Source organism: Camelus ferus, chromosome 2 (assembly GCF_009834535.1).
Source record: "Camelus ferus isolate YT-003-E chromosome 2, BCGSAC_Cfer_1.0, whole genome shotgun sequence".
In the NCBI taxonomy this organism is placed as follows: Eukaryota; Metazoa; Chordata; class Mammalia; order Artiodactyla; family Camelidae; genus Camelus; species Camelus ferus.
This window is the reverse complement of record NC_045697.1, coordinates 6,096,084-6,111,104: the sequence shown is the minus strand read 5'-3', so window position 1 is coordinate 6,111,104 and position 15,021 is coordinate 6,096,084. Positions and strand designations below refer to the sequence as shown.

The 15,021-nt window shown below is 46.5% G+C and overlaps 1 protein-coding gene across 1 annotated transcript in view; it reads left to right on the top strand.

Annotated features, from left to right (window-relative positions):
• SLC2A9 (solute carrier family 2 member 9) overlaps positions 1-15,021 on the top strand; it is a 201,561-nt gene that overhangs the window by 30,440 nt on the left and 156,100 nt on the right. Inside the window, 3 exon segments of the mRNA XM_032496859.1 lie at positions 3,709-3,873; positions 4,876-5,130; positions 11,072-11,308. Of these exon segments, the coding sequence (XP_032352750.1) occupies positions 3,709-3,873; positions 4,876-5,130; positions 11,072-11,308 (657 nt within the window).

Here is a 15,021-nt window from a genome sequence, read left to right as displayed (position 1 = left end):
TATATTAGTTAGTAATCTGCAAATCTTGAACTCCCGATTTATCCCTTTCTACCCCCTTCCCCCTAGTAACGTCAGTTTGTTTTCTATGTCTGTGAGTCTGTTTCTGTTTTGTAAATAATTTCGTTTGTCTTTTTTTTTTTCAAAGATTCCGCAAATAAGTGATATCATATGGTGTTTTTCTTTCTCTTTCTGGCTTACTTTGCTTAAAATGACAAATTTTCCCTTTTAGTAAGAAAACTAGTCATATTAGAGTAGGGTAGACTGGGAGAAGGGGCCAGTAGGGCCCACCCTACTCCAATATTACCTTATCTTAATGACATCTGCAGTGACCCTATTTCTAAATAAGGTCACATTCTGAGGTGCTGAGGTTAGCACTTTAACATCTAAATTGTTGGGGGAGGGGAGGACAAAATTCAACCCATAACAGACAGGGATGAGTCCGAATGGCTTAGTTGAAGGGTGTGGATCAAGGGCAAGAGTTAAGGATAAAGTCAAGACTTTTGGTTGAGCAACTGGTGAACGGTGGTGCTATTTAATAAGGTGGGAAGAAGAAGATAGAGGAATGGATCCAGGTGATGGTTCCCATCCCACTTTCCAACTATCAGCTTAGTAAGGGGCCTGTGCCCCAATCAGGACATAAAGAGAGGTTTGCTAGAGGCTTTTAAGAAAGTTCTTCTTAGTATCAAGAGATCTCTGAGAGACCAGGGTTAGTCTCTCCAGTCAAACATGAATGGGAAAGCATGTAGCCAAAATTGCTACTAGGAGTCATCCTATAATTATGAGTGGGTGCAGCCTTAGGCTAGCTGAATGAAGCAGGAGGAAGCACCTGGATTCCTGACCACATTATGGAACCACAAGATCAATAGTCCTAAGTAAATGTCCCTGTTGCTTAGCTATTTTAAGTTGGAATATCCTGTTTCTTGCAGCCACGAGCATTCTTAAATGATACAGTGCTTTATCAGCTCCCATGGACTAGAAGATCTTTGAGATCCTGGGGCCATGTTTGGTTTATTTCTGTGTCCATATCAGCACGGGTTTGTTGAGTGAATCAGTGGATGATGGCAGATCAGAGCATTTTGTGTATTAACACATGGAAACTTCATCAGTGTTAGAAAAAGCTCTAATTGTTGACAATATAGTCTGGCCTCACTCCATACAATGAGCAAGGTAGTTATGGATCCAGAAGGAGAGAGAAAATGGGAGGAGAAGAGATACCTCACAGGGAGAGGGTACTACCTCTCCCTGCCTTACCTCCTGCCATCAGCCTGTTTGCTTACGCCAGAAACCCGGCAGTCTGCTGTGTTCCTCTTTTGCCATCGCCAACACCATCCCTCCCCAGACTTGGAGCCAATGACCCAGTTAGTCCTGTCCATTCTACATTCAAAACATATCTCAGATTTACCCCCTTCTTTCATCTCTGCCACCTGGTCCAGGCCACCATGACATGCAGAGCCTCCCAACAGGGTGCCACCTTCCTCCCTCGCCTGCCTCTAATCCACTTGCCACTCTGAAGCCAGAGGCTTCTCCTGAAAATGCAAGCCACACCATGTCCTCCCCTTGCTTAGAACCCGCCAACAGTTTCTCACTCTATCCCCCCCAAAAATCCAAGAACAATCAACCTTATTATGACCTTTATGGTCCCACATCGCCTGCCCTTTTCAGCCCTTCCCATTCCATGCAGCCCACTCCTTTCTTTACAGTCCCATTTCATCCCCACAGGCCGCCTTCCGTCACCATGGACATGCCAAGCCATCCTCAGCTGTCTTGGCACATGCTGTTCCCTCTGCCTGGAACACTTTCCCACCATTTTTGAGAAGTTTTTAAATGGTGAAACATAGTATGCTTACAAAAGTATATAAAAAGCATACAAAGATAGTTTAAAGTCTAGCACCCACCTAAGATTAAGAATAAGAATGAAAGAGAATAGAAAATCCTACAAATGCCCCTCTCCAATCATTTCTTCCACCAGCCCCTAGAGGTGACCCCTGACCTGACATTTGAAATAATTGTTTCTTGGCTTCTCTTTGTAGTTTTATAATCTATATATAATTCCCCCAAAGCCTTTTAATTTTGCTTATTTTTGCATTTTATATATGGAATCATACCATATGCATTCTTTTGTTCCTGGCTTATTTCCTTCAATCTTATTTTTGGTAAGATTTTATTTTGTGTGCTTGCATGTAGCTATAGTTCATTCATGTTTGTGGCTGTCACATTTCATTTTATAACTGTTCCAAAGTGTGTTCATCCATTCTGCTGTCAATTGGCATCTGGATTGTTTCCTGTTTGGAACCGTTAAAAGCAATGCTACCATGGATGTTTGGATAGATGTATCCTAGGGCAAATGGGAAAGAGGAGTTTTTAAGAGGAAGTTTCTAGAAATGGATTTGCTGGGTTGTGGGTTAGGCTCATCCTCAACTTTACAAGATAATGCAAACTGTTTTCCAAGATGATTGTACAAATTAAACTCACACCATAAATGTGCAAGAGCACACACTGCTGGTCACTGCGTACTTTTACCAGACTTTTCGGTCCTTAACCCACCTGGGGATTGTGTGAGTTCCCCACAAGTACTGGGAACTGCTCTGAGTTCTCGTACGACCTTCACGACAGGCCGCAGACATCAGTATCATCATTCCCCTTTTGCAGATGAGCAAGTCAAAGTCCAGCTTGTTTAAATAACTAGCAAATCATGGTGCTGGGATTCAAGCCCAGGTCTGTGTGACCTGAACCTGTGCCTCTTCTGTCATGTCATACTCTGGCTGTTGTTGGAGAAGTTTGTGGGCCCTTATTGGGTTGCTGTGGGTAACTGTGAGCATCTTGGGGATGGGACTCTCTTGGGGAATGTAGTGCACCAGGACCTCAGGCTTTGGGGAACATCAGAATCACTGAGTCCCACCCCAAACCCACTGACTCAGAATTGACAGCAGTGGGGGTCTAGTGAGTGTGGAGTAGACATCTCATTGTGGTTTTAACTTGTGTGTCCCTGTTGACTAATGATAGTGAGCATCATGTCATTAGCTTCCTGGTCATTTGAAATTTTTTTGAAGTCTGTTCAAGTCTTTCACTCATTTCTAATTGGGTTGTCTTCTTATTGACTTGTTAGAATTCTTTACACACTGAGGATACAAGTCCTTTGTATTGCAAACATGTTAGCTCAGTCTGTGGCTTGTCTTCATTTTTCTTGATGTCTTCTAAAGATCAGAACACTTTAATTTTGATGAAATCTAAATGAGCATTTTCTTTTCCTTTAGGACTAGTGTTTTTGTGTGTCTTGAACCTTTATTTACCCCAGGGTGGCAAGTATTCTCTCTTATGTTAGGGATGCATATTTTAAACACATTTCCAGTGTGATTCTGCTATGCACCAAAGTTGGACAAGTCCAGGAATAACAATTTCCCCGGGCTCAGAGTCAGATCTGAGTTTGACTGAGGTTTGCCACTTAACTGAGCAAGTCACTGTCTCTCCGAGCCTTGGTTTCCTTTTCTGCAAAGGGATAGGGTCCAGCCACAAAATTTGTTAGAAGGATTCAATGAACTAAAGCTCAAACAGAACTTAGCAGAGTGCCTTGCAGGAAGAAGGCTGTTTTGTTTATATACTGGCTGGCTTCGAGCCACAGGACCAGACAGAAGGCATTCCTAATACTATACCTAACTCCTGGTTAGGTATTCCTAACACCTCATAACACGGTCTGTTGCTTGTTTTCAGTACATCAAGGCCTTTTACAGTGAGTCGTGGGAAAGAAGGCACGGACATCCGATAGACCAGGACAGTCTGACTCTGCTCTGGTCTGTGACTGTGTCCATATTCGCTATCAGTGGACTCATGGGGACGCTAATGGTGAAGTTGATTGGAAGAGTTCTTGGGAGGTCAGTGGGGGCCGTCTGTTTGGCGATCCCCTCTGTCATGTTCATGATATGTCTGTGTAAGAGTCAGGATCCCAGCAGGCAGCAGAGTTCCACCCATACAGTGCAACTGGAGAGATTTTAATGTTGGGAGGGCAAGGAGAGGAAACAGGGTACCAGAAGCCCAGGAGCGGGGAATCGGTGGGCGATGGGCTGACGAGCAGGCGCTGAGGTTGTGGGGGCGCTGAGCTATGTCAGAACCCTAGTGTCCACACAGAGAGGGAGCTGGGAAGAAATATCCTGGCTTCTCTCTCCTCCTGCCCTCCAGTCTGCTGCAGGTCTCTCACAGGTTAAACCCAAGTGGAAGCCAGAAAAGCCAGGAGTCTCACTGGTAGGGAGGACCAGCCCTCAGGGCACAGAGCAGGGCAGGGAGAGAGGAGACGGTCAGGGTGCCACGGCAAATGCAGAGCAGTCAGCACAGGGTCTTAGAGACGGTTCCATGGAAGTACCTTGAGTTCTGCTTTTCCAAAATCAGTTGCTTAGACAATCTTCCATTGTATGACTGGATGAGAACCTATTTAACCAGTTCCCTATTGATAGACATTTAGGTTATTTCAAATCCTCTGCATTACAAATCCGCTGCAGTGAGTATCAAAAGCTTCATATTGAAATTCTCCATCCAGGCCCTCTCCAGTCAGATCCACTTTACCTCTGAGCTTCATTCCTCACTTATTTTTTTACGGGAAGCCTTCTCTTAGATCTGATTGACTTTTCAGAAAATCCCCCCAAATATTTCCCCTGTGTCCTTGCTCACAGCGACGTCCTGGGGGACACTCTAATGGAGACGCGATGACCGGGAGGGACCCAAACCAACTCCACAGACCTGGATGGTCTTGGGCATGGCACGCCTTCTACTTTGTCACCTTCACCAGAAAATTCATATTCCAAGTTGCCTGTGGTATCCAGGGAGTTTCTGTCTGGTGATGTTTCCTGTCTGGGCCTCTGACTCATTCATTCATTTACTCCCCAGGCGTTGACCGAGCGCCCGCTGGGCCTGGCGCTCCTCTCCACGCTGGGGACGCGGTGGCGAGCAGGACTGCCGGTCCCTGTGCCCGGCGCTCACATGCTGAAGGGTGGACGGGTACATCGTGGGACCCACAGGGTAGACAGTGGCAGCCCTGGGAGGAAAATGACGCAGGCGGGCAGACAGCAAGGGCGACTGCAGACGGGGCTCCGGGAGACCGCGCGGGGCGGAGACAGGGGCGGAGACCGGCATGACCCAAGGGTGAGAAACAAGCGCATGTTGGGGGAGTTGTGGGAAGAATCCAATGTCCCTGAGGTGGGAGCGTGCTTGGCAGGTCCAAGGAGGAGTGAGGAGGCCAGTGTGGCTGGAGCTTGGTGAGTCGGGGTGAGTGGGTGCAGACGAGGTGGAGGAGGGGCCGGTCAGCTCACGGAGGACTTGTAGGCCACAGTGAGGACTGAGGATGTGAGCTGAGTGTGACGGAAGCCGGGGAGGGTTGAGAGGGATGCGACATGAGCTGGTTATGTTTCAGTAAGAATCCTTCCTCCTTCCATGTGGAGAGGCGTGGGTGAGGGGAGGGCAGGAGTGGAAAGAGGGAGCCAGCCGTCTGGAGGAGAGGGCTCTGGGTGGGACACGGTAGCGGTGATACGTGGCCTGACTCCGGCTGTAGGGGGGCCACCAAACCAACCCTGCCCTCTTTCTAAACACATGCATCTGTAGAGTATTAGTTTTAGGCGTTTGTGGAAAGATTGCCAGCTTTTGTTAGAAACCCCTGGGTTTGGATCCCAGCCCTGCCATTTGCTAATTACTGACTTTTGATAAGTTACTGAATGGTTCTGAGCCTCAGTTTCCCAAATTGTAAAATGGGAGCAACCAAATCTACTTCGAAGGGCTGTTAAAAGGCTGACATGAAGATATATACACACACATATACAGACGTATGTATATAAACTGCCTAATGCTGCTGGAACCCAGTAAGAGCTTGTTAAGGGCTAGTGCCCTTCCTTGTCCGTCTCTTACAAACGGGGGGCACCAGGCGTCATTATCAGTGCCGTGAACGAGGCAGGGAGGGGAGAGCCGAACAGTGAGGGGCCAGACAGGAGGTCAGGGAGAAAGAGACTTCACTTACCTCCACTGCGCTGCTGGTGGGAGCTAATCAGGATTCTCTAATAACCCAAGCTCTTGCTCCCCAATCTTGGTCTTCAGTAGAAGGGAGATGCCTACAGGAAGAAGGTTAACTGCAGAGAATAATGCCTGATACTCATGTAATGTTTTCTAATTGACCACTCATCTTCATCACCTTTGGTCTCCCACTAATGCTGAAAGGCTGTTATTTTTTTTTTTTCCAACTGTCATGGATTTTTCGCCATGATAGACCAAATGTTGGGCAGAAAACAAGCGTCAATCAGTTTGAACAGACTGAAGTCATATAAGTCTATTCTCTGACCACAACATGATTAAGTTAGAAATTGCAAACAGCGTCTAGGAAGCCCCCCTAAATTTGGAAAATAATAAAAACACACTTCTAAATATTGTATGAGTCAAAGAAGAAGTTACAAGGGACATTTAAAATATTTTTGACTGAATGATAATGAAAATACAACATATCAAAATTTGTTGGATGCAGTTAGAGAAAAAAGTATGGCTTTTAATGCTTATATTAGAAAAGAACAGGATTTGATAAACTCTGTCCCTTGGGACGAATTTGGCCTGTAGTCTGTTTTTTATGGCCTGTGAACCAGAGGGTATTATGTTCAGTGAAATCAGTCAGACAGAGAAAGACAAATACTGTATGTTTTCACTTATACGTGGAATCTAAAAAACAAAACAAATGAACGAACATAACAAAACAGAACAGACTCATAGACTCAGGGAACAAACAGACAGCTGCTAGAGGGAAGGAGGGTGGGGGTTGGGCGAAATAGATGAGGGAGCTTAAGAGGTACAAACTTGTAGTTATAAGATAAGTGAGTCAGGGGATGCAATGTACAGCACAGGAAATACAGCCGGTGCTACTGCAGCAACTTTGCGTGGTGACAGATGGTAAAGAGATTTGGTGGTGATCATTTTGTAATGTATAAACATATCGAGTCACTGTGTTGTGCACCTGAAACGAATATAATATTGTAAGTCAACTGTACTTCAATGAAAGGCTTTGCTGTCGTTTTATGTAAGAGGACACTGAGGCTCAGAGACTTGAGACAATGAAATGGTTAAGGGTGAGGGTCATGAATTAAGATGGCCTGGGTTCTGCCACCTACCTAGGTTAATTTCATCACCTTGTCTGTATCAGGCTTTGCTATATTAAAAAACAAAACAAAACAAAAACATAATGGCTTAAGGCAATAACCATTTTGCTGAGCTTACAGTTCTGAGGGTTGGCAGGGCGGTTCTGACCTGGGCCGGCCCTGCTGGGCTCTGCTGGGCTCTGCTGGGCTCTCTCCCCGTGGCTGAGGCTGGCTGCAGGTCGGTCAGTGGCTGGATAAACTTGGATAGTCTCACTCACATGCGGTTACCTGCAGGTTGGCTGGTCTCAGGGGATCCCGCAGGGCCAGCTCATCTCTGCTGCACGTGGCCTCTCACCCTCGGGTGCCCTTGGAATTGCCGTGGAGTTCTCGTGGTTCCAACAAGCAACAAGAGGGGCGAGTGCCTCAGGGAGCTCGCACACACTGTTCTCCCTGCCCAGATCACTCTTCCCTGCACTATCCCTGTAGCTAGTTCCTCATCCACCCCAGGACACTGCTCAGAAGCCAATACAGTGAGGCTTCGCTGGCCACCCCATGTAAAACTGCAACTTCTCCCACCCAGGCATCCTCTGTCTCCTCCCTCCAACCCCACTTTGTGTTTCTCTGGAGCCCTTGTCACCCCCTACCACACGGCACATTCTTCATGCTTATGCTCAGCCTCCCTCCAATACAATCCCCCCAGCCCTGCCCAGGATACAGACTGCTCAACAGCAAGGCTTTTTATCTGTTTCATTGCCATTGCCTCGGCTTCTAACAGTGACCACAGCGACCACCTCTCAGTATACGCTCAGTAAATGTCTGTTGAATGGTAAATAAGTGAAAAATGAGGCTCCTTTGCCATAAAGAAATGGTTTAATTAATAGATAGATAGATAAATAGAAGGAATTATGTTTTTGAAATATTAGAAAAAGTGTCTGTTTAAAGATACCAGATAGCTACCTAGGTAGGGAGGACTTATAGGACCACAGTCTGGGAAAGGAGTAAAACCCAGAGAGGTAAGCCCACATTGGGGGCAGCTTTTCCTCTTAGAGGTATCTCCTAATTCCACAATGATGGCTGAGAATCTGAGATGCTTATTAGACCTCTCAGCAGATTCATGGAGCTGATGAGGAGGAACTGGGGTCGAACTCCTATCACTAGTCACAGTAAGGCTACACCATAGGAGCAAGGGTCAACTATAAATATATCAGCTCTTCAGACCCTTTCAATCACTGATGGAATCCTGGTGAACTGGGATTGCTCATGCCTCTAGCCTGTCACCCTGCCAGATGCGTTCATCCAGAACCTCAAACTATTTTTACAATTTTCATATATGCTCTGGCATTAAATAAAAAATAACCAGGCATAAAGAAGAAAATCAGGAGATATAACAGAAATAAGAAACAAACTGATAGTGATTCTGGAAATAAAAGTATCTGACACAACCTTTAAAACAATTATGTTTAATATGTTCAGATGATCAAGAGATATGGTCAAGAATTTTGGCAAAGAAATGAAAGTTATATTTTGATTTACCAAATCAAAATTCTGGAACTAAAAAATGCAAAAGCTGAAGTTAAGAATTTAATGGATTGTTTTATCAGTAGGTTGCACTCAACTGAATCAAGAATCAGGGAACTAAAGCATCAAAAATCAGAAGAAAGTATCCGGATTGAAGCATGAAAATACAGAAAAGATGGTAATAAATGTCTGGGAAATTGTAAAAATGCCTAGCATGCATAAATTGGAGAATCAGAAAGAGAGGAGACAGAGCATGGAGAAAAAGCAGTTTTTGTGAACTAATGGCCAACACTTTTTTCAAGACTGATGAACAACATCAAGCAAACCTGAGAAGCAGTATGGATCCCGAGTAGGATAAACACAAGGAAAACCACACCTATGCACAGTTTAGTAAAATTTCTGACTACCAAGGCAAAACAAAAAGTTATTCTAAAACACAGGATAAAAAGATATCCTACCTTCAAATTAGTAAGAATAGAATGGACAGCTGGCTATTCAACAAAAACAAAGGAAGACGAAAAAGCAGCAAAATGTTATTTTCAAAGAGCTGACAGAAAAGAACTGCCAACCTAGAATTCTCCACCCAATGAAAATGTCTTTCAAAATTAAAGGTGAAACAAAGACACCTTTTCAAGTCAAACAAAAGCTAATAAAGTTTGTCACCAGCACACTTGCACAAAAGTACAAGACGCTAAGTAGTGTTCTTTAGCTGGGGAGCACCGAGGCTTCCTGGCAGCACTAGAAGCCAGGCGAGGGCACGGAACAGACTCTCCTTCAGAGCCTCCAGAGGAGACCAACCCTGCTGGTACCTTGATATTATACCTCTGGCCTCCAGAGCTCTGCGAACGCAATTTCTGTTCCCCCCAGTCATAGCACTTCATGACGGCAGCAAAGGAAACCACCACACCTCCTCACTCACGGAGACCTTCATCTATTGAAATCAGCCCCTTCCCATCACAATTCACCCCACCATCTCGTCTTAACATTCCCTGGCTGGTGACAGCATCACTCCCGTCTCTGCCTCCATCTTCACATGCCTCTGTGTCTCCCTGAATCTTCACATGGCCTTATTATAAGGACACTGGCCTTTGGATTGAGGGCCCACCCTAGTCCAATGTGACCTCATCTTAACTTGATTACATCTGCAAAGGACCCGTTAGGTCAAATTGGGTCACGTTCGTGGGAAGGAGTGAAGCTGAGCTGAGACAGGAGGACAGGAGGGAGTCAGCCTGTGGAGCTGTGTGGACGAGGGCTCCAGAGAAACAGAACAGCCAAGGCTGAGGTCCTGTGGTCAGAATAAGCCTGGAGTGTTCAGTAAACCCTACGGCTGGGGCACCTGGGAGAAGGAAAGGCAAGAGATGAGGTCAGAGATCGAGAGAGGCCACTCGGGTGTGTGGGATGCTTGGCGCAGCACTACGGGCCCAGGATGGCCAACTGTCCTGGTTTGCCCAGCACTCAGGGGGTTCCCAGGACAGAGAACGTTCAGTGCGGAAACCAGGATGGTCCACAGCAAACTGGGATGTGTTGGTCATCCTATGACCAGCTTTCAAATAGACCATCTCCTCATTCACCACTGGTTTAGCCATCAGCATTTAATTTTTCCATGTCATTTCACAACAGGCAAGTAAAAAGAGTCTCCATTAATTGACAGCCTACTGTGTGCCAGGCACTCTGCTAAGCGCTTCCATGTATCCAGTCTGTGCAGGCTCCCTGTGAAGGAGGGTTCTTACTGTGTCAGACGGGCTCCGTGTCCTTCACCACGACCCACGCCCCCTCTCTCCTGCCAGCCTTATCATTTCCTTATTAGCTTTTTGTGAGATGATGATAATTATCCCCAGGGGGTAGGAGGCGTGTGAGGGTGAAGACCTAACAGTTTTCTAAGTGTCCATCAAGTGACCATACATGAGGCGGGTGCTTTATTTATAGTAATTTTATTCCCACCGCAACAGGAATAGGCAGCAATGATTACCCTTTCACAGGTGAGTAAGCGGAGCTACAGGAAGCTAATTAACTTGATCAAGGTCACCCCGTGCGGAAGGCAGGGCTCTGGGACTTGAATCCTTGCACATTTCTCTCTATTCCACTGCCCCCTAAGCAGCATTGTGCCAAATTGATCTGTGGCCAGCCCATTTTTACATGAGGCCAGATGCTCTCAATATGTGTGTTTGGGATAAAAATCCAAATATTATCCAGTTTATGCTGCAACTTTGGAGATAATTCCTGTCTTTTTGCTTCTTAAGCATGTTTGCCTTGAGGGGTGAACAACTGTCACTACCACCATCACCACCATCACCACCACCATCACCACCATCACCATCACCTCCTCCCCCATCATCAGCTGTATCCTCTCCTGAAATCCACATCCCAGCCATACTTTACGGATTAAGTGATAAAGCGTGTGTTAAAGTGTTGGCAGTTTGTGCAGAGTGCTGGCAGTGGTACTGTGGCTACAATGCTAGTTTTGTCAATCTCAAAGCAGAGGGAGGTGCCACGACCAGAGTCTTCCCTGGAGGAGCCACCTCTCTCACTGCTGCCACGCTTCCTTCACAGGCATCGCCCTCAGTGCGCTCCCCATGCACCTGAGCGAGATCTCGCCCAGGGAGATCCGTGGCTCTCTGGGGCAGGCGACTGCCATCTTCATCTGCATTGGCGTGTTCCCTGGGCAGCTGCTGGGCCTCCCTGAGCTGCTGGGAAAGGTAAGTGTGGCTCCGCAGCCAACCACGTCCGTTCTCATTCCACATCACCATCTCAGCTCCCCATGTCCCTTGCAGGACGAAGGGTAGTCAGTGAACCCTCCCCCCAAAAGTTCGTTCCTAAGCCTTGGAATTCCCAAGCATTCAAGCCTTTCACGTATCACTGGAGAAAAGTTGTTGTTGAGTTCCTTTGATTGAGTTTGATTTTTTTTTTTTTTTAGAAAATAAAGAATATACAACAAATTCAAAGCTCATAGAGCGTTTGAATCCACCCATTCAATAGCTCTTGCTAACAGCTCAATTAGAATTCATTTAGGCTTTTTCCCTTGCTTATTCAAACTTAAACACAGGTGGGTTTTTTTTTTGTTTTTAATGGAATCATGCCATATGCATTGTTCTGCTACTTGCTGTCTTCATTTAATGTATTTTGGGACTCTTGCCAAGATGTTTTCAGCTCTACTTCACTCTAGAGTCTTTCCTTCCCACATAAATATGCATAGTCTTCTGTTTTTGGCTTTCTGTTTTGGAAGCAGGAAGGTCTGACTTTAAATCCCAGTGCAACAATATACCTGCTGTGTGGCCTTGGCAAGGAGGAGTGCCTCATCCAGATTGGGGTGGGGAGGGATGTGATCAAGGAAGGCTTCCCAGAAGGGGTGGCCTCTAAATTGAACCCTGAAGGGTGAGCAGCAGTTAGGCAGGTAATGATGGAGTTCAGAGAGAAGACACTGCCCGGAAAGGGGACAGCTAAAGAAAAGGCCCTGAGATGGGAAAGGGGCTGTGAAAGACTGGGAGTGGCTTGGGGGCTGAGGGAGGAGCACGTGCAGGGAGGGCGGGAGGGGAGGCACCTGTTCCCTGAGCCGCAGTAGACTTACCCCTGGGGGAGTAGGGAGCCCTAGGCGGCACGAGAGCAGGAGAGTGACAAGGCCACATCTGCGTTAGAAGGTGGCTCTGGGGTCGTGGGGGGCAGGTGTGGACAAGGGTGGGAAGGGTGAGGAGGGAGGAGAGGGACCTGACGGAGACTTGCTGTGGGTGCCCGTGGTGAGGGTAGGCGGAGGCGGGAACTGAGGCAGTGGACCAGAGGAGAGAGAAGGGGTGGACTGAGACCCCGGGCCTTGCTGCCTGAGTATCCGATGAGCACGAGGGAAGGAGAAGCGCGAGGACCCCTCCCAGGGACACGAGGCGTCCCCTCCCCACTGACACAAGAGGGCCGGGAGGGAGGAGATTAAACCGCTAGTGAGGGTCCAGCGCCCAATGCCCGCCACTTCTGGGCGCGTGAGCGGAGCACAGCTGTCACGCCGGCCTTGCGCTGAGTGCCCACGGCCGGGGCCGCGTCACGGGCAGCTGTATCTGCAGGCGTGGGAATGGGAGCTGAGAGCCGGGCGGGGCTCACTACTGGGAAAATGCTGGAGCTGCAGCCGGAACCCGCTCAGTCCGCCCGCCGAGCCACGCGTGCGGCTGTCTTCCTCCGCCCGGAACGGGGCCCTCTGGGCTCTCTGGGAACGTGAGAATGACTGACTACAGTTCCAACGTGTGGGTTCTGCCCCTGCATCGAGCAATGTGTCCTGCGATTCAGCTCAGTTCTGACACCACCCCCTGGACGCAGCGTCAGGGCTCATCCAAGTCCAGGTCGTCACCTGTGCTTCTGACCGACGGGCTGTAAATGAGAGGGTCCCAGGACCCCTCCTAGATTCAGTGCATTTGCTAGAGTACTCACAGAACTCAGAAAACCAGTTTACTCACTAGACTACTGGTTTATTGTGAAAGGGTGTAACTCAAGAGCTGTCCGATGGAACTGCTGTAGAGGCTGAGGGCTGAGAAAGGCGTGGGGCTTCCACACTTCAAACCGTGTTCACCAGCTGGGAGGCACTCCAAGCCCCATCCTTTTGGGTTTTAATGGAGCCTTCATTATATAAGCATGATTTTTTGTTTAGTCTTTTAATTAATTTTATTTTTAATACAATTTTTAAAGGTTACACTCCATTAAAAGCTATTACAAAATACTGGCTATATTCCCCGTGTTGTGTAATACGTCCTTGAGCCCGTCTTGACACGGTAGTTGGTACCTCCCCCGCCCCACTTCTGTATTGCCCCTTACGTCCTGGTAACCACTAGTTTGTTCTCTGTCTGTGAGTCTGTGTCCTTTTTGTTATATTCACTAGTTTGTTGTATTTTTTAGATTCCACATATAAGTGATACCATACAGTATTTGTCTTTGTCTGACTTATTTCACCTAGCATAATGCTCTCCAGGTCCTTCCATATTGCTGCAAATGGCAGAATTTCATTCTTTTTTTATTGCTGAGTAATATTCCACACATACCACACCTTCTTTGTTCATTTATCTGTTGATGAACACTTAGGCTGTTTTCATACCATGACAATTGTAAATAATGCTGCTAGGAACACTGGGGTGCATGTATCTTTTCAAATTATTATTTTTGTTTTTTCTCAGATGCATGCCCAGCAGTGGAATTGCTGGATCATGTGGTAGTTCTATTTTTTGTTTTTTGAGAAACCTCCATACTCTTTTCCCCTGTGGCTGCACCAGTTTACATTCCCTTCAACAGTATCTAGGGTTCCCTTTTCTCCACATCCTTGCTAACATTTGTTATGTGTGTTCTTCTTGACGATAGCCATTCTGAAGGTGTGTGAGGTGATATCTTATGGTTTTGATTTGCATTTCCCTGGGGATAAGCGCTGTTGAGCATCTTTTCATGTGCCTGTTGGCCATCTGCATTTCACATAGGCAGGATGTGAAATGTCACATAGGCAGGATGTCACATAGGCAGGATGAATTAAACATGGGCCATTGGTGGCTGAACTCAATCTCCAGCCCCTCTCCCCTTGCCGGACAGCAGAGGGTGGGATTGAAAGTTCCAGCCCTCTAATCGTGTGATTGATTCACCTGGCCACCTGCTCCCATCCTTAGGTGTGGTCCTAAAGTCACTTCACTAACCTAGACTTAGATGTAGTTGAAAGAGGTTTGTTATGAATATAAAATATCTTGACTGGTCTTAGCACTTAGGAAATTCCAAGGGTTTTAGGAGGAGCTTTGTGCTTCTGGACGAAGACCAAGTATATATTTCTTACTATAAACCCCAACAGCACGGTGAGCGCTGAGGCCGGGAGGACACAGGGTCTTCCTAAGCCTCTTGCCTCCTTCAGCAAAGGTTCCATGAGCAGGAATCAGGCAGGGTGGCTCCAGATGACAGGGTAACGGGGGCTAGTTGGCATTTATCACTTAAAAACCTTTTTTTGGAGGAATGTTTTGCTATTTCTATTGTGGTAAAATATACATAAGGTTTACCATTTTAACCATTTTAAAGTGTGTTATTCTATAGCGTTATGTATGTCTTTGTATATCTCATCTAATCCAGGTCACCTCAGAGGCATCTGCTTCTGATCGTTTATCATCAACCCTTCTGGGTTATTATCGCTACAATTTTGTTTTCTTCATTTGCAAAACTGGAAACAACTCACACATTTGTGGCTGTTGGAGGCATGACAATTTCTCTAATTAATGTTTTTTGAAAACAGTTTCCTTACTGAAGTGAGAGTCCACATTAACGAGACTATTTTGCTTTTTGTTGGTAAAAGTATTTTAAAATTCTGAAAGTAAACATTGCCTGTGTGACAATAAACCAGCATAACAATTACAGCCTCAGCTCTTCAAACATAAGAAATATATTTTAAAATCAATGAATAGAACTGGCCTCC